At 45.9% G+C, this 18619-nt stretch overlaps 1 protein-coding gene across 1 annotated transcript; it reads left to right on the forward strand.

The window, feature by feature from the left end:
• Positions 1 to 496: 496 nt before the first annotated feature.
• On the forward strand, positions 497 to 18437 carry VWA2 (von Willebrand factor A domain containing 2). Its single transcript, XM_008926367.3, has 13 exons — positions 497 to 545; positions 1165 to 1239; positions 3171 to 3304; positions 4765 to 4874; positions 8970 to 9164; positions 9534 to 9664; positions 10325 to 10457; positions 11104 to 11159; positions 11991 to 12098; positions 12940 to 13521; positions 13837 to 14388; positions 17483 to 17605; positions 18304 to 18437. The coding sequence occupies exons 1-13, from the start codon at positions 497 to 499 to the stop codon at positions 18435 to 18437; spliced, it is 2382 nt and encodes a 793-aa protein (XP_008924615.3).
• The last annotated feature ends 182 nt before the right edge of the window (positions 18438 to 18619 follow it).

Below are 18619 nucleotides of genomic sequence, written 5' to 3' on the forward strand. Positions count from 1 at the left end.
TCCCTGCTGTGTCAGGGGACATGGCTCTGCCCTGTGCTCAGTAAACCCCAAGAGTGGATGTGTTCAGCTCTCCACTGGCTTCCTGAGGGACACAGAGGCCCTGGTGGGATTCAGCTTCGAGAGGAAGGTGCAATGAAGAGGAGGGACATGGAGTAAGGAGAGAAGAGGTCTGGGTGGGCATGGAGGGGAGGAGAGGAGGGCAGGCTAGGCTAGGCAGCTCCTCCCTCCCTCCCCTGCAAAACCTGCTCTCCCTGCTTGTGATAGGAAAGGAGATGAGTAGGGAGATTTTCTTTTCTATCTTTCCCTCATTTTCATGTTTTGTCCTTTTGTTTCCCACCCATCTCCCCAGGGCAGGAGTTACTTTTGCCCCTCAGACAAAATGTTTCTGAGATGCCCAGCAAGGAGATGATCAGCTGCAGGTAAAGAAACTGGCTTTAGGAACTGGATTCTTATTCCTCTCTTTTTTTTTTTCTTTTCCCCTCCCAGATTTGTCACCATGAGCCTCTTGTCACTTCCATCCATCTGCATTTTCCTGCTTTCCCAAGGTACATTTAAATTCATCATTTTGCATTAGTGGTTTTTGTCTCAGGTGCTTCCCCACCTCTGGCCGGAGTTCTTCATTCTGAGGAATGAGAACCAAGTCAGTGCCTCTCCCGGAGGTTTAGGAATAAACTTCTGAAACATAGTTTCACACAGAAGGAGAGAAAATAATATACCTGGAGAAACAGCTTTTCTGAGAATTCGAACATATGTGACTGATCTGTAGGTGAAGTGTCTAATTGATATGGGAAAAGCTGAAGTTGTTATCATAGTAAAAGTGCATAAATTTCTCCAGTGCTTATGACTGAAATCTCAGAAGCCTAAGCTTGGTCTAGCTCTCATTTTTGCACTGTCCCCACACACAGTGAGCATAGGGTCTGTCCTGTGTGCTGGAGTCATGTCCTCGGCATTTTTCATCCTTTCTCTGTCCCTGCTAGAAGGAATTTCCTGTCATAGGTAAGCTGCTGTGTCACCAAATTATTTTTTTGCAAATGTGAAATGTATACAGCAAACCAGAATTTTTGCTATTATAGATTAAAGCAGGTGTGGGATTTTTTGGGTTTGTTTTTTTATTTGTGAGGCAGTTTGTAGCATTCATGGGTGATTATTTGTTTAATCCCACAGTTTTGCTGGTGTTGGGTGTACTAGAAATCCATGTTGACCAGGAGATGGTTGGCAAGATCTCAGCTGCTGTCAAGTGTAAGTTTGCTTTATAAAGCAAGTCCTTTCTATTTCTGTTTTTCTCCTTCCTTTGTTTTTGTTTCATTTGTTGCACCCATTAAGTCCATAAAGTCTCCAGCAATGATCTGGCAAGCACAGCACAGTGGCTGCTTCTGCCCTAACATGGCTTTCTTCCTCATTGGTGTTGGCTCTTCTGGGATGCAGCCTACTCTGTTTTTCCCAAATTGGCTATTTGCCAGCTGGCTGGTGTTTCTGTCAGTTCCTTCAGAGCTGACTTCAAGCAGTCCTGATTTAGAGAGCTGTGTTTAATTACAGATTTGATCAGACATCCCACGTGGGTAGTTGTTTTGGGCTGTAAAGCCAGCAGCAGTCACGATGCTGTGAGTAGGGGTGACAGAGCTCTGGCTGGCTGGCAAACCATGTTCACCTGCAGCTCCCCGGATGTACTTGCAATCACTGATAAACTGTATTGTGTGTTCTCCTGCTAACCATTATTTTCTGTTGGCTGTCAAGTGATAAATTACATTTTTTCCTAGGCTGGGAATGCCCTCCAGCCCCATCCTACAGCACCATGTGTTCAGTTCAGATATCCCATCTTGAGGTGCTGTGTTTGGGTGTTCCTCACTGCTGCACATCACCACAAGTCCTTGGGTGGGCTGCAGACATCCTACTTACAAGTCCCAGGAAGAAAACTGCATGGCTGCAGCTGGAGCCCCCTCCTCGTACTGCTCGACTCCAGAGCAACCAGAGCATTTCTCCATGCTGAGTCCAGTCCAGGCTGGGGGCACAGCAGATTTCTCTGTCCATGCTTAGGCAGGCAGCTGGGGGCAGGGACAACAAACTGGGTTCTTGCATCTCCACGTTCAGCCCGGCTCAGAGGACAAGGCTGACAGGCCGGGAAGGCGCTGGAAGGGGGGCTGTGCTCCAGCTTGTCCTCAACACAGTGCTCCAGGGCAAGGCTGGGTGCCCTCTTAGAAGAACCAGTGACCCAGAAGGGAATGCTTTACAACTTTCGATCCCTATAATCTGGTATGAGAAAACCATAATTATAAATTCAGGTTTTGGCTAGCAGAAATGATTTGGAAAAAGTGGTGATAATAAAGAGATTATAATAATGGGGATAGAGTAATGTCACTGGCCAAAATGGTTCAAAGGTTTGGTGTGCTTGCTCTCTGTATTGAGCTTCTGGATTCAATTTCCCTTGAAGTTGGTTCTGGTAAATGCTGCAGAGGTGACTTTAAAATTTCCGTTTAAATGCTTTGAAAATGACTCTTCAGCGTCTGCAAACTGCCATTTATTTATTTATGTCAGTGAAATTATCTAAAGCATAAGCACCTCAGAAACTTGTACTTGGGAGCAGTTGTGTTCATGCAGGCTGGGGTGATACAAGGACACATCTCTGAAGATGAGATAAAAGGCAGATTTTTGTGAGAAGTGTTTCTGTCAGTGTCTGGGAGCTGTTCAGAGAGTTCATGTTTAGAAAAATAAGAGTACGTTTTGAAAGATGTGCTGCAGATGAAACACTTTGGTCTCCAAGGGACTCTGTGCACTTTGCAAATGCCTCCTGTGTTCCCATCTGTGCCCTGGGCTGGGAGAGCCTGCAGGTCCCACCAGCACGGCCACCTTTCCCTGCTGCTCACCCCTGCAAGTCCTCACAGCAAGAGCAGCTCTCCCTGCGGTTGATGATGCTGCTCCTGTGCTTTCACTGAGCTGGGAAACCAGGCTGGGGACCTGGACTCTAAGGTGAAAGCCTGGCAGACTGTGAGAGCTGAGCTGGAGCTGCTGCAGGCCAGAGCGTGAGTGCCTGTGGGTGATGGGATATCAGCATTGGGCTACCCCCCATCTGCAAGTCCATTTGTCTGTCTGGATTTTCACCTCTTGGCTGTCTACTTTCAAAGAGTGGGACTAACAAAGTGCAGTTTCACGGTGTATATATTTTTTATTCCCAGTGATGCAGTGCTCTGCTTCGTTAGATGTCCTTTTCCTCTTGGATGGCTCCTACAGCATTGGCAAAGGAAGCTTTGAAAGGTCCAAGCACTTTGCAGGCAAGCTCTGTGATGCCTTGGACATCCATCCAGACAGAGTGAGTGTCAGGAATGTCTCATCTAAGTTTCAAGCAGGTTGGCAATGTGTGGAAAGGCCAGTGGTAACGTGCTGAGTGAAATTGCAAAATCCAGCCTACCAGCTGCCATGAGGTCAGAGTATTTATCCAAAAGCCAGACAGGCTGCGGTTCCTGGTGTGCATCAGTCCCACAACACTACCCTGGCTGAGGGCCTTGGGGTGGGCTGGTATGGTGGTTGTACTTGATTCCCTGCCAGTACCTTTCCAAATAAATGTCAGGTCTTTGGGAAGGTTGTGTCAGAGACATGAGGTCTCTGTGTAGCAGGAAGAGGAACCTGATGCTGGACAGCCTGTGGCTTTGAGGACTCCTGATCCATGTCTGATTGTCTAATTCTCCAGAGAGATCTGGGAGCAAGGCAACAGAGGCAGGTCTTGTGTTTGCTCCTGGTTCCCACAGCTGGGATGCTTAGACTTGTACCCAAAAAACCTCCTCCAAATCAGATACCACTGCTGTTCCAGGTCCTAAGATCGAAAGGTGCTGCTCTGCCCCTGTTGCAGAGGGGCTTTCAGCTTTGGAAGCTGAAGTCACCATTCCCTTCCATCATTTTTTCACCTAAAAAATCTTTCACCCTTCACGTCTCAGCTAATAGCCACACAGCATAGGAAGCTTTCTGCAGCCTGAACAGTGATGGAAAGGAACCACAATGCATGTGTGAGGCTTTGAGAGATGCTGGGGGGGCTCAGGTTGAAAGGGACATTTACTTCTTGTGGCGCACACTAAATTGACTAAAAGACTTGCATCTAGGGACCAATTGCAATGTAGGCTTAGGCAAAAGAATGTAAACATTTACTGTTTGAAGATTTACTGTTGTGTTTTGTCTTGGTTTTTAAATACCATCCTTCCCCTAGTCTTTCACTTAATCCTCACATAGACTGGACTGAAAATCAGTAGCCTTTTTGACTTCAAAGTTGTCACATTCCATAAAACTTCTTGTCAGACTTCAGTGAAATATTCTGGATCACTGCCCAATACAGACAATTTAGTCCATTTGCATTTTCAACTATAGAAAATGGTTTTAGAGGAAGTAGTAGAAAAGTTATTGGTTTGTGTTACCTACTGTACTGAGTGCCAGAGGGAGCTGCTCCTAGTAATGGAAAGATTTCCTGCACAGTGTCTAAATGGGTTGGTATAGAAGGTGTTATTTTTAAACTTACTGTCCCTGAGGCTACTAGGATCTAAATATAAATCCTAAGCTGCCTGTAACTGCAGCAAAGGCTCCTGTTGCCTGTAGATGAACTTTCTTGCCTTGTTTATAGTCTGTATAGATAATACTGGGGTTTCTGCTCTATTTTGAGTTCATTTAGAGTGCCAGTGGTTCAACAGGGAAAGCAGTTTGCCTCTATACAATTTAGTCTTCCCAAATTTGTAAATTGATCAAAAGAGTAAACTTGCACTCATAATCTTAAACCTTTTCTTTTAGGTCCGTGTGGGAATGATACAGTTTAGCTCAACTTCCCACCTTGAATTCCCACTGGATTCTTACCTAACCAAACAAGAAGTGAAAGAGAGAATCAAGAGGACTCTGTTCAGGTCAGCTTATTTTACAGCTCTTCTCTTTTTCTGGGCTATGAATAATTTCTGGATTGAGAGTTTTGTGAGATTCAGACATCTGTTTTGCTGTCCAAACACAATGTGGTGCCCGCTGGGAGGGAGGTGAATGAACACTGTGGTCCATAATCCACAACCTGCTAAAAACATGCAACCTGGTCTGTCTTTGGCAGGGAAAGTTGATAGGGGAGAAAGTTTTCAGAGTCCTACTATAACATGGTAAATTCCAGATTTTTCTGGCCATTTGTGCCAGGCAGTGGGTTACACCCTCCATGGAAAAGCAGGCATGGTGTTCCCTCATGGCCAAGCAAAGGCAGGACAATGTGCTGCTTCATTTTTTGGTGGTTACAATTTCCTGTGTCCTGAGAGGTAGTGACAAATTGCTGGTCTGTAGATATCTGTGCATGAGTGCTTGCTGAATTCAAAAGGATCAGGTTTTCAGATGGAAACCTTTTTTCTTTCTGAATGTTAAGATTTGGATGTCTTCCCATGACCTCAGGAAATGGAGCCAGAAGTTCAAGGAAGCACTGTCCTTAGAGCCTCTTAAAATCCAAAGTTTTAATCTCAGAGAAATACATTTGGATCTACAAAGGATCTGACAATCACCCCAAAATAAAACTTGTTTTGGTGATAGACAAGGTGCTGGTTATGGCCTGTGAGTGTCTATTCTTTTAGCTGATCTGCTTTAGGATTAAAGATTATATCAGCAATCCTCATGGATGTCTTCTGCTTTCAGAATGATGTACATATTGCAAGTGAATGTGATCACTTTTGCATTTTTCAAGCAAGATCAATTGGCTGGTTTTGCTGTATTTCTTTTGATAAGTTTAGCCAATCAAGAAAACCTCTCGTGTACTGTTACAGGAAAAACTTTCCAGAAAACAAGATTCAAGCAACAGCCAGAGAGGAGGATGTAAGTCTGTGAGAGCAGAGAAAGTGAAGCAGTGTTTGGTGTCTGGCACTGAAATTCCTTCATGACAACAGATGGATGCTGACAGATCAAACAGAAATAATGACCTTGTGCTTGGCTGTTTCATCCAGTTTAAATGAAAAGCTGACATTTTGAAGTAGATAAAATAGTTATGGATGGATTCCAGTTGGCTTCTGGAAAAAAAAAAAAAGAGTGTTTGTCATCTTGGTTGAGAGGCTCCTTGATGTGCTTCTGATGAGCCTTTTGGCCAGTGAGGCATTTCCTGACTTCAGCCCTGTGCTCCAGGCACAACGCTGACAGCACTTGGAAGGAGACAGCGCTGGACTGAAGTGAAGCTTTTGTGATTTATTCAGAGACTGTTGGTCTCTCTCTGTGAATGCTATCCAAAGAGCTTTGGAATTCATTGGCCAGTTTCAACCATATTCAGTGGTAATCTCAGAAGCTAAATTTTATATGAATTTCTTTCATATAAGTCAGCAGCTTGTTACAGGAGAGAAACCTTCTTAGTACTGTTCCTAAAGAAAAGCAGCAGGAAAAGTCCGGACCTCTTTTGGATTCAGAAAATCCTTATTTGACTAAAGGCTCAAGCACAATTCCACTGTGTCAAAACCCAGCATACCTCCAAATGCAAATTGATAAGAAATTGAATTTAATCTGTTTTGGAGCAGAGACTCTTTATTGACTTTTTCTAATCCTCAGGGCTCATATGGGCACAGTGTACTGAGTTCGTCAAGATTTAGTCATCACACTGACTACACACAATGTGTCTTCTCTCATGCATATCACTTCTCACTGAAATGTCTGATAGATACAGATATCTGGCCAGAAAAAGGCAGATCTGAACATGCTATGAATATATGGTCACCGAGTATGCTTTGACATGATGGAGTGCAGAGGAAGAAGTACCTCAAGGAAGAAGCTCAAAGCAAAAAGGCCTGGCAGATACTGAATGAAAAAGGTTTCTATGAAAATCAGAGGATAGATGGAAAAATAATGATTTTGGGCATGATGAAATGATTTTATAGAACAAGCAAATCAGGAATCAGATGCTGAAGCAAAGGATGGATGTTCAGAAAGCAAATGAGGTGTGTTTGTGTCAACGCCGATGTAGGAGAACATGAATCCTCCAAGGAAGGAGTGACACTTCTGGTTTGGTTTCCCTGGCTCTCTCTGGATGACAGTAAAAGCAGCCCTAAAGGGCAATCACAGAAAGTGATTTATAGCACAGCTCCTTGGACAGAATTAGAGGGCAGCTGGAAATGTCTCTTTTTTTGATCTAGTGGCTGTATTATCACCAGATCTGTGCCATATTCCCAGTGAGCTGGAGTCAAATATCCAGTTGAGGATTGCACGTTACAGACTGCTTGCATTATACAGATGGAGAACCAGCAAAAAAGGAAGAGGGAGACTCATGTCCATGCCGGACTTACCCCTTTGAGATAAGCAGAAATTTAGCCCTCCAACAACAAAAAGATGATGCCTTGTAGGCAGGGATTGAAGCTGGCCACAGGAGCTGAAGAACTTGCAGTGGAGGTTGCCCTCAGTTTTTCCAGGGGACGAAAAGCCTTTACCCAGCATGTTGTGTTGTAGCAAGGCCTTTGGTGTTGGCTGGGTGGGGAACAAAGGTGGTTGATGTGAGGCTTGAGTTGGTTGTGTCAGGTGGCCATAGCAGGGCCTGAGGTGCCTGGGCAGTCTGAGGCTCTTAGTGTGGGAGGTAGGGAGGGAGTTGGGGCATCTGGGAATGATTTCACCCAGTCACCTTGGGATCCACCTGCATGGCCCACCAAACCTCACCCTGCAAGACAGAGGCAAGACCACCTCCTACCTCCGATCCAAGGTCTCTATCATGTTACTCGTGGCTTTTACTTAAATAAAACTTCAGTGTTTGGCTCAAAATGTAATCATTCCTGCCTCAACCTGACAGAGATCATAGTTTTATATATAATTCTGATGACATTTCATGGGACATAGAACATGGAGTCCAGTCTTGACTAGGCATCTCTAACAGTCATTTAATGTTAAATCCTAAAAGCAGAGGAGGACAGTCCCTGTCCATGGAGCTCACTAATAAGAATTAACAACTAGAGTAAATGTGCAGCCCATGAAAATAACCATACCCTGTCCTTCCCCTCCTAGATCTCTGTGCATGTACAGCACTCCCCTTTTTTATTCCCTTCTTTATTTTTAGCACCCTCTGCAATGAGGAGCTCCTTGCCAGTTCACATCTAGTATGCCATCACCATGCACCTTGCTGTGCAGACACTGGCCATAGCCCTGCCTGCCTGCAGTCAGCATCCCTTCTCTCGGGTGCACTCTGCTGCCAGAGGGACCTCTCTTGTCCCTCCCCAGGCCTTGTGCTGATGTGCAGCACTCCCTCCTAGACAGACAGCTGCAGTATCTACACGCTCAGCAGGGCAATCAGACTCTCAGGTTAAGGAGGCATCCAGGAGTCATCAAATCTTATTTTTTAATAATATCAAAAGAAATGAGTCTCAGGATTTCTAAAGCATCTTTGACTGAAGCTGTCCTCTGGCAAGCTGTAGCTTATTTTCTACTTATACTGCATTCAAGATTGCTTTTCCTTGGGAGTTATTGCACAGCTGCAAGGCTTGATGTCTGCCCTTTCCTAGTGCTTAGCAGCAGCCCATTTTACCTGCTGATTTATGTCACTGCTGGAATGTGCCCCCTTTGGCACTGGAGTCCTGCTGTGGATTTAGTATTTTGCTACTGAGAGGATTGCTGAGTATTGAACTAATCAGCTTATACCTCAGGAACATTCCCTTCTCCAGGGAATATGGAAATTGCTAAAATATACCAAAATATGAAGGTACATGGTTCCTTGCACCACCAGAAACAGCTTTTGTGGGGTCAGGCAAGAGGGATTAGATGGTTTTGTGGAGAAGAACTTGGGATCAGTGCTCAAATCTGCCTCTGTTGTCTTTGGTCCAAGATGACACTTAGTTTTCATCCCTTCAGAGGTCAGCTTGAACACCCCTCCATCTCTGTGGATGTGTTGTGTGGCAACAAGCAGAAATATGCTACGTTTCCCATTACCAGAGGGGGGAAATTTGAAAACCAAATTTCAAATTTGGTAGCAGAAGAGCTTTGATTTCTGCTTTTCTAATTTTTATCTCCTTGCTTTCTAGAGGTGGGAGCACAGAGACAGGTCGAGCTCTGAAGTACATTCTCCGCAAGGGATTCCCTGGTGGCAGAAACTCAAGTGTCCCTGAAGTCCTGATCATCATTTCCGATGGGAAGTCCCAGGGCAGCACTGTGATGCCTGCAATGCAGGTGAAGGAGAGACACATCACAGTTTTTGCAGTGGGAATCAAGTTTCCAAGGTAGGGAACTTTCCAGAGTGGGAAAGGGGAGTCCCAGCTAGGCAAGTGGCAGGTCCTAGTGAGTGAGGGGTGGTCTTGGGCTAGATATGAGTTTTGGGAAAAGAAAAGGGGAATTTGCAGATTAACACAGGCGTGGAGGAAACACTGCTTTAGTGACTGATGTAGAAGGAGGACTAGAGTTAGTGAGGGAAGGTTTTCCACTCAGGAGAGCTGTGCTACTGCCTGAGACTAAACAGAGGAGCACCTGGAAAACTATTTGATGAGTGTCATGGTTTTGTGTCAGCTCTCTATTTGTTGCACAAGGGTTGGCCTTTGATACGCAATTCTTTGGGGGGAGACTAAGCAGTTGAACCCTCCCTTGCCTGGCAGGTGGGAGGAGCTGCACGTGCTGGCCAGTGAGCCCCCCGAGCAGCACCTGCTCTTTGCTGGAGATGCTGATGATGCTGCCAACGGCCTGTACAGTGCCCTGACTGGCTCTGTCTGCAGTACCACTGCTCCAGGTAACCCCTCTCCTGGCTCTACCTTCATGCCCATGCTTTGAGCTTGGACCATGTCACTGGGTGAGGAAGATGAGGCGGGATCAGGAAGCGTACAGGGGAATTAGCAGGTGTTGCACTTCAAGGTAACCTGCTTCTGGTGCCCAGACTGGATGGTGTGCTTGCCAGCTACCTCTTCAGATACTTCTTGCAGGATCTTAAATCTTTCTGTTTCTCAGCTCACCTTTGAAAATGAGTATATCAGTCCTTGTGTATGTCATGGGGGATAGAGGGATAAATACAATTGTGTGACATTTTCTAATGGACTTGGCTGTGTGTTAAGGGGAAGTACCAAGGGCTTGCTGGAGATAGTAAAAAGATAAAACTAGAGCGGTCCAGAGGTAGAAGAAAATCAAATACATGAATGGTAAAGGCAGCAAGGGGTCTGAAAAGCTGTAATTGAATCCTGAACTCAGCAGTGCAAGGTTTATAGCAAAGCAAAGGAGGCTGAATAGTGAGCTCCCCAGAAAGTGGACTAGGCTGGTGAGCTTGTCGACAGAAAATTTCCCTTCTGGGGTCTCATGGAGGCTCTTGGAAGCACTACTTGGTCTGCTGCTGGCAAGTAGTTGAAAATGGTTCTCTTTTCAGGCAATTGATGCTAATTTGCATTTTTCTTTGCCACAGGCTGTAAAGTTGAATCCCACCCTTGTGAACGCAGGACCCTGGAAACTGTGAAAGAGCTGGCTGGGAACTATGTGTGTTGGAAAGGCTCAAAGCAGCCCAATGCAGTGCAGGCTTCACTGTGCCCCTTCATCAGGTGAGCTGGACACTCACACCTCTACAAGTGAGTGGGGCTGAGAGAACATGAGAGATACAGTAATGAGGCTTTTGTCTGACCTTAACTCTATACTGGGATGAAGACTGATGCAAACATGGTCTGTAGTCGTAGGAGTAGGCTCTGCTCTGACCATTGGCTGATCTGAGAAGCAAAGGGTAAGAGGAGGAACTGAGACAAGCAGAAGAAAATTATCCGAAGATCACCATATATATTATAAATGGAATTTGGATTAGTTTCTGACCTGTTGAACCAAGATCTTTTGAAGTTTACATCTCTGTAAATTTCTGTTTACATCTCTGTAGACTGCACTACAGAGGGTTTCTAGGTCCAGCTCCCTGTGCTGGTGCTGGTTCTGTTTTTGTCCACTCAGGCTTTCTTCTTTTCAGAGAAGACCCCTTTCCTTTGCTTGACTGCCCTGGGGTAGCTTAGGAAGGACTTTCCTATGGGAAAGTTCCAGTCACTGTCAGAAAACACTACTTGGAATGGATGTTTTCTTTGAAATACTTGTTTTGAAAAATTGTATTTTCAAAGGAAAATTTGTTCCATTGAAAACACAGTAAGGTCAACCTTGAAGACACCTTGTTAATCTTTCAATTCTTGATGGGTCTTATTCTTCCTGTTTCAGATGGAAGAGAGTCTTGGTAAAATACCCATCCAGATGCTTCCGGACTGTATGTCCAGGTGGGACTGTGCTTTTCTAAAATTTTTATTTACGAAGCAGGAAAGAATAAAAAGACAGGGCTTTGCTTTCAATTCTAAAAATTTTGTTCTGAGTGAGAGACTGTGATTCTTAGCAAGCAGTTGATAGTTCATCCATTTTTTTTGTCTCATGAATATCTATGACCAGAGCTCTTCTGGATTAAAATGTCTTCTTGTCATTTCTTCTTCTGTTTGAGAAGCCTGTGAATCCTCATCTACTCAAATGCCTATGGAAGAGGTCTGTGCTTGCAGGGTGCCACTGCTCTCCAGCTAAGGGAGTATGCAGTGATGCCTCCAGCCATCGACCTGCTACCCTGAACAGCATCAGTTTAGCGGGGAACCTGAGCCATGATGATTGCCAGCCTTGTTTGTTGTGGCTGTTGAAATAGCTGTGGTCCTTCAGTTCTATTTGCAAATTCAGGTGACAGCAGCTTTATTTTCTTTGTCAGTACAACACTGTTCAAGCAGCAGACCAGACTGACTCATTCACTGCTGCTGTAAATCTGGCAGAGCTGCAGGACCTTTAGTTATTCTGTATTTATATGTATGAAGCTTCAATGGTGTTGTTCCAAAGCAAACAAAGTGAGGTCAGTCTGGTTTGCTTTCTTGTCCTTGCCTGCTGGAGAGCCATCCCAAAATGAAATTGCCATTGAGGTGAGGGTACACATGTCCCTGTGTTAGTTCAAACTCTACAGCAAGAGGGGCAGAGCTGTGACCCCTTTTCCATTAATGGTGATGCTCACACTGGCAGAGGACGGGAAGGGGCAGGCTCCCTGTTGAGTCCTTGTCTTTCTCTCCCCTGGTCCTGTTTAGACCCTTGTGACTCCCAGCCATGCCAGAATGGTGGCACATGTGTCCCAGAGGGACTGGACAGATACCACTGCCTCTGCCTGGTGGGGTACGGAGGAGATTTCCACTGTGGTAGGTGTGAACTTGTGCTCTGCCTCCTTCCTTCTCAGCTGTGGTGGGCCTTTGTGGTGCCCTTTGCACTGCCATGGGTATGACTGGGATTGGGCTGCAGTCTTTGGGCTTTTCTCCAGAAGACTGGCTAAGTTTATTCCCATACTGATTACGATTGTGTCAGGCCCAGTGACTGAGTCCTGCTGTTCAGAAACCACGTGGATATGGAGAGCATCAATACTGACAGTCTCAACCTGGTGTGGCTGCCTTTGGGTGTAAATGGAGGTGCCATGTGATCAGGATAACAGAGAAATTGGGAGAGACACATTGATGTGTCTGTTGGTCCCCTCCCTGCACACATGAACCCAGGAGGAAGTCCTGGTTTGGGGAGTTCAGTGTAAGGAAGCCAAGAAGGTCCTGTTCGTTAGAAAATGCCTTGTACTTACTTTCCCCAGAACCAAGACTCCTACTTCAAAGTGTCTCAGGGTGTTATAGGTGAGAGTTTGGTGCTTGGACTCTCTCCTTTCTTCAGTGTGTGATTGTGTTACACTCAGAGTGTTTTGTCCGCTGTACTAAGAGAGTGAAGTTGTCATTTCTGATTTGAAATTTGCCACCCAAAAGTTCGTGAATTCCCCCAGACCCCTATAGGTATTTCCTGTCTCTAAAGGCTTATGTGGCATCCAACCAAAATAAAGCTCACTCTTGGCACACTTGTCCTGCAGCTCACGACATGACTGGGTTTGGGTTACTGGACACAATGTCCCTTCTCCACACCACAGGGCTCCCACCAGGCCCCAGCTGAGGTGCCTGGCATGCTTGTCTTCTTGCCCTGTAAATGACTGATTGCTGTCTCCCTTTCCAGCAGCAAAGCTGAGCCTGGAGTGCGGTGTGGATCTCCTTTTCCTGCTGGACAGCTCAGCGGGGGTCACACTGGAAGGGTTCCTGCGCTACAAGGCTTTCCTCAAGAGGTTCCTCCAGGCAGCGATGGGCCAGGACTCGCCAATGAACGTGGGGGTGGCCCAGTACGATGATGATATCAGAATACCCATTGAATTGGGCCAACACAAGGATACACTCAGTCTCATGAAGAGCGTTGATGCTTTGGATTTCAGTGGAGGAAGAACTCTTACAGGCAGAGCCCTGCAGTACATTGCAGAGCACGGTTTTAGGAGCACCCCGGTCTTTGCAGATGTGCAGGATGATCTCCCACGTGTGATTGTCTTGCTCACTGACTCGAAGTCCCAGGATTCAGTGGCAGAAGCCCCTCAGTACATGAAGGACCGAAATCTCTTCTTGATTGGTGTAGGCAGCAGCTTCATGAGAGCAGAGCTGACCAAGGTGACTGGCAATCCACAGCAGACAATTGTCTACTCTGACCCCCAGGACCTATTCAACAGGATCCCAGAGCTGCAGAGAAGAATCTGCAGTGTGGACAATGCTGAAGGTAAGGCTGTGGTATGGGCATTGTGGGATGAGTTTGCTAAGCCATGAAGAGGTGTTCTGAACTCCACTGGGGAAGAGGGAAGGACAGAATGATAATTATCCTTGTTTGGTTTGTGTCAGTCACAGATCCAGGGACCAACTTTCCATGAGTGATTTTTTGTGAGGGATCTCTACCTGCTGGTGTGAGAGAGACATAGATCATTCTTCACAGTGCAGCATTGAATTTTGCCCACAATTTCCTCCTGCTGCTTTTTTTTGGTCAGAAAGGAGTACATGTATATTCTGAAAGATACCACGTTTGCACTCTTTTACCCAGGCTGCCAGGCACAGTCTCTTGATTTGACATTTGCTGTGGATGCCTCATCTGGAGTTGGCCCAGAGAACTTTCTGCGTCTGAGGCACTTTGTCAGGAGCAGCTGTTTCCACTTCACCATCAACCGAGATCTCACCCAAATTGCCCTTGTGATCTATGGCAGCAAAGCTCACACTGCGTTTGCTTTGGCCACCCACACAAGCAATTCTGCTGTCCTGCAAGCCATCGACCAGGTGCCTTTCCTTGGGGACTCAGCCTCTGCTGGCAATGCCTTGCTGCATATTTATGGTGACGTGATGACCGTGCAGAAGGGAGCAAGACCTGGTGTCAACAAGGTGGTGGTGCTGCTCACAAACGGGGGTGGACTGGAGGATGCAGCTGCCCCAGCTCAGCAGCTGAGGCACAGCGGCATCTTGGTGTTTGTGGTTGTCGTTGGGGACGCACAGAGGGACACGCTACTGAGAGTTGCTGGGTCTCCCAGCTACCTGGTCCACATCTCCTCCTATGAAGACCTGCAGTATTACCAAGGCTTTATCATTGAAAGAATCTGTGAAGGTAAGAGGACATCCAATCCTTACTCTGTATGTTGGTGCCACCAGCTGCTGTTATTGTAGGTTTTCTGATTCTTTACCAAGTGAGCTCGATACTGTCTTTTGCATTTTGTTGATGGGGAAACTGTGACATAGAGAGCTGGTGACTGTCCAAAGCAGTCCTATAGGAATGGTAAGCAACTAAGATTCAGTCCAGTGGGTGAGACTGGGCATAGTATGACTGGCTCTTTTCTAGCCCTGCTAGATCTAGATTCTGCTTTCCCTGAAAGAAAAAAAAGTTTGTTCTTTTTCTGATGTTGTTTTAAATCTGTAGAATTTTCTGTGAGTTACTGTACTACCTACCGTGTTGCTGGGGGGGCTTAATGGCACATGTTTCTGTGCTGGTCCCTGAGTGTCTTGCTCAACAGGTTTATGACCAGATGTTTTCAAAGTGGTGAGTCTGCAACCTCATTACTCCTTTGCTCCTTAGTGTCTCACTGCTGAAGTTATGGTGTAGGCTTTCAAGAGTTTATATGTGTTGCACAGGATTTAATCTTAAAATCGGGATCTGCCCGTTTTGAAGCCTGTGGACTGCTAAACTAGGCCTTCAGACAGCTTGTGATTAATTTTTTTTGCAGGACCAAATCCTTATCTTCAAAGTGGGAGGGAAGGATTTTCAAATATTCATGTAAAAACTCATGTTTGTGGGGGAAAGAAAAAAGAAAAAGGTGTGCTTTCTTCAAAACTTTGAGTCCTGAGTGCCAGTCCGCAGCTGGGGAAAAAGAAGAGGCTCTAATACTAAGATTGAAACACTTGCATGCTGAGTGTGAGTGCCTGTGTTTGATGAAAATCAGCTTTTCAGAAAGGACAGCGACCTTCATTTTCACATGTTAATGGTGGTGAAAGTGTTTCTAGTTAAAATGCCATGCTTTGTTTCCCATTCAAAATAACCCGAGTTTAACATCTAGTTATTTACTTTTGTTATGTTTTAACACATTCATAAGACCAAATGAAGAAGAAGCATGTTTTGAGCTTCAGCACAACCAAAGGTCCTTTTCACCTCTGGGAATACCTGTGTCTCCTTCAGGCTTAGAAAGAAATACAGCACCCTCTCTTTGGGGTGAAGAGCCAATCTCCCGGCAGGCTCTGCAGATGGTTTCTACCCGGAGCTTTTCAAAGGGTTTCTGTTGCAGTGGTACTTTCAGCTAAGTTATTATAAAAACAATGTGCTGTACCATGAAATTAACTGAAACACCGCAAATGAAGGAGAAGAGACAGCAAGGTTCAATGAGTCAGGGTAAGAACTCATCATTTCCTGAGACTGAATTACTGCTTTCATTTTATGTGCAGGTAATCACTGTTTGTACTAGATAAGCCCTTCATTCATTCTTCTACTCCCAAATCCAAGACTCAATAACAGAACCATGGTCTGTGAAAGGACTTAAAAAAATTTATGACTCATGATAAAAGTATTTGAGAAACAGACCCTGCCTCTGGATACCTGGAATATGGTATTTATTCTGAGACTCAGCTGAGAAGTGTCCAGAAAAAAGGACCCAGGGTCTAAGAGAAAAGATCCCAAACATTAAATGTATACAAACCTGATTAATGGAAATAAAAGTTCTTGGGATCCTCAAAGGATATAATCTTTGAAGTGCAAGAAGCTTATTTTCTCAAATACTATGCTAACGGCAGGCTTGAGTTCAGAGAAAAGGTGTCCTAGTGGAATAGCATTATTCCCCCAGATAAGGGCTGTGAGGTTATGCTGTGGAGCAGCCATGGAGGGATGTAGTGGACACATGACATGTAGAGCAAGCAGCATGGGAAAGTTCTCTGGGGAACAGCAGCGCCTGGAAGATAAGTAGTGTGTCCAAGAGACCTAGCTTTCATTGCCAGTGGCTCTACCCACCCGATGGAAGTGTCGGGTAGGAACCCATCTGAGATGTCCCATGGTGACAAAAATGTTTTTGAACCCAGCTTGGCTCCACATAAAATAAACCAGACCTAAAGATTGAGATGTCTCAGGACTGTCAAAAAAAAAATTAATTTCAATTACAATTTTGGCAGTGTTAGGTGTGGGTTGAGGCTTGATGTGCATTTATCATCATCGTCTTTACAGGGAGAACAAGCACCACGTGTGTTAAGCTGTAGAAAGCCCCCTGACAGATGGGGGATAATAGTTGTATTCTTTCCTTCTTCCCCATTTTCTATTCCCTCTGTGCTCTTCCTACTATGGAGCAAAGGGTAAAGCTAGCAGCTCTACACTACACAGTTGTTCAGCAGAGGAATTTCACACCGCTACCAACACGGTGGTGGTATTGCCAGCAGACTGGAAGCAAATCCCTCTGGGATGCTGCTACTTAATCTAATGTATTGGCAGCAAGGCAACATGAAACACTGCCAGCCCTGCTGACAGCTGGGCTCTGTTGTGTTAAGAGGGTTGGGAAAGCTGTCACATACTTCATAACAACAGGGCTAATAGCTTCTTGGGCTGTGGTTGCAGGCTTCTCTCAAACCTCCTAGAAAAGAAGCCCAGAAATTTTTCCTGTGTTGTTTTCCATTCATGCCAGCCTTGCTTCCCAGCTGACTTCTTGTCCTTGTTCTTCTCTGGTAGAAACTTATGTCCTCTCTGGGGCAAGGGGGGGTTTGAACTCCAGTGGCATCTGAGATTATAAACCTCTTGGAGCAGGGCATGTGTCTTGCTCTGCATTGTCAATGTCTGGATGTGGGGAGCTTAGAAGTGCTCATGTGTTCAGTGCATAGCTCTGAAGATGCTCCATTTTGCTTTTCTGGGATATGCAGCCTAACAGGATGTCACTCTTTTAAGCTTTATTAGGAATATTCTCTTCCAGATTACAATATCTAGGAAAGCTTTTCTGTTCTGTAGGTTAAACACAGAGGAGTTTGACACTTGGCACACAGTCCTCTGTATCAAGACAGGGTTGTGAATTTGCACCCTCTGCCACGTTAATGTGTTTTTCCAGTCCCACTAGCCCTAGATGGCATTTTTTGATGCCTGGGATATATAGTTGTTTATCAGCACTCCTGATGGATGTGGGTCCTAGCTATTAATACTCTAGATGTGCCTGAGCCTGCTCTTCTGCTTGTGTTTGTTGCAGAAGCAAAAAGCCCTGTGAACCTGTGCAAACCCAACCCCTGCATGAACCAGGGCGTGTGCATCCTGGGGCCCGGGAGCTACCGCTGCGAGTGCCATGGCTGGGAAGGACCCCACTGTGAGAGCAGTAAGGATCAGCAGACAGCGACCACGGCACATGTCATCCCTTCTGAACAGATCCCACACCACCACCTCTCCTTTGAGCTGTTTGGTGCTGATGTGGTCTCCATCAAACAGAAAGTGGAGAGGTTTGGGCTAGTGAGGGGAACAAGGGCTTCTCTCATGAAGCTGTGTCCTGTTTTGTACATTCACTGAGTTGGCTGCGAGGGGACCCTGAAAAGGTCTAAAAATTTTCGTAATCTTCCGCTCTGTTCTGTTCCTCTTTTCCCTCTGCCCTGCTAGAAGAAACAATGTCTCCTAAACTACCCAGGTAGAAAGATCTGGCTCTCTTTTAATGGGAGGGAGCTATTTCCATTGGAGCATGACCCCCTCCCTATTGCTTTCACTGCTTTTCATGGTGCAAAAGCCTCCCCATTGCCTTCCTCCTCTTCACCAGTGGAGCAATGGCCAGGAGGTTGGGAGTCACTGGCTCCCTAGAGGGGGCCCTGTGCCCACAGGGAGGAGTTCTCAATTTAAGTGGGTTTCCCTCTTCTCCAGTATTTTGCTTTTTACCTGAGCCCAGCAGTTCTGAGTTCCAGCCTGTGACCTCTAACACTTGTCAGCTAAGGCCGAGAGAATGCTTATTTGGTTGTCATGGACTGAGCGTGACCCTATCCCTTGGTCCTAAAGCCCTTATCTCACATCTGTGCCTCTCTTCTGCAACAGGAGTTCTCCGGGGTGATTCTCCAAGATCTCCGGTTCTTCCTCCGCACTCCCATGTGCAGTGGAGTCCAAGGGGTTTGCAGCACTTCTCCAGAGCCCTCTGGCACACTGAAAGGCACCTGGATCAGAGACACTGACACAGATGTGCTGAGTGCTCCAGTTCTCCCTCCAGGAACACTTATTGCCACTCACAGGCACAATCCAGCAAGCCACCACTGTCTTTGGCAGTGATGGAGCTGCTGCAGCACAGGGACTGTGCTGAGGCCATTCCCGGTTCCTGCATTGCACAAACTGGGCTTTCCAGTTCTCTCTTTCTTTT

Source organism: Manacus vitellinus, unplaced genomic scaffold (assembly GCF_001715985.3).
Source record: "Manacus vitellinus isolate BGI_N305 unplaced genomic scaffold, ASM171598v3 scaffold_15_pilon, whole genome shotgun sequence".
Lineage (NCBI taxonomy): Eukaryota > Metazoa > Chordata > Aves > Passeriformes > Pipridae > Manacus > Manacus vitellinus.

Bases quoted from the DNA above. Each gene is read 5' to 3' on its own strand.
- VWA2 (XM_008926367.3), top strand. From the start codon at position 497: ATGAGCCTCTTGTCACTTCCATCCATCTGCATTTTCCTGCTTTCCCAA. The intron at 4,875-8,969 runs GTCAGCTTATTT...CTTGCTTTCTAG, and splicing joins ATCAAGAGGACTCTGTTCAG to AGGTGGGAGCACAGAGACAG. The intron at 9,165-9,533 runs GTAGGGAACTTT...CTTGCCTGGCAG, and splicing joins GTGGGAATCAAGTTTCCAAG to GTGGGAGGAGCTGCACGTGC.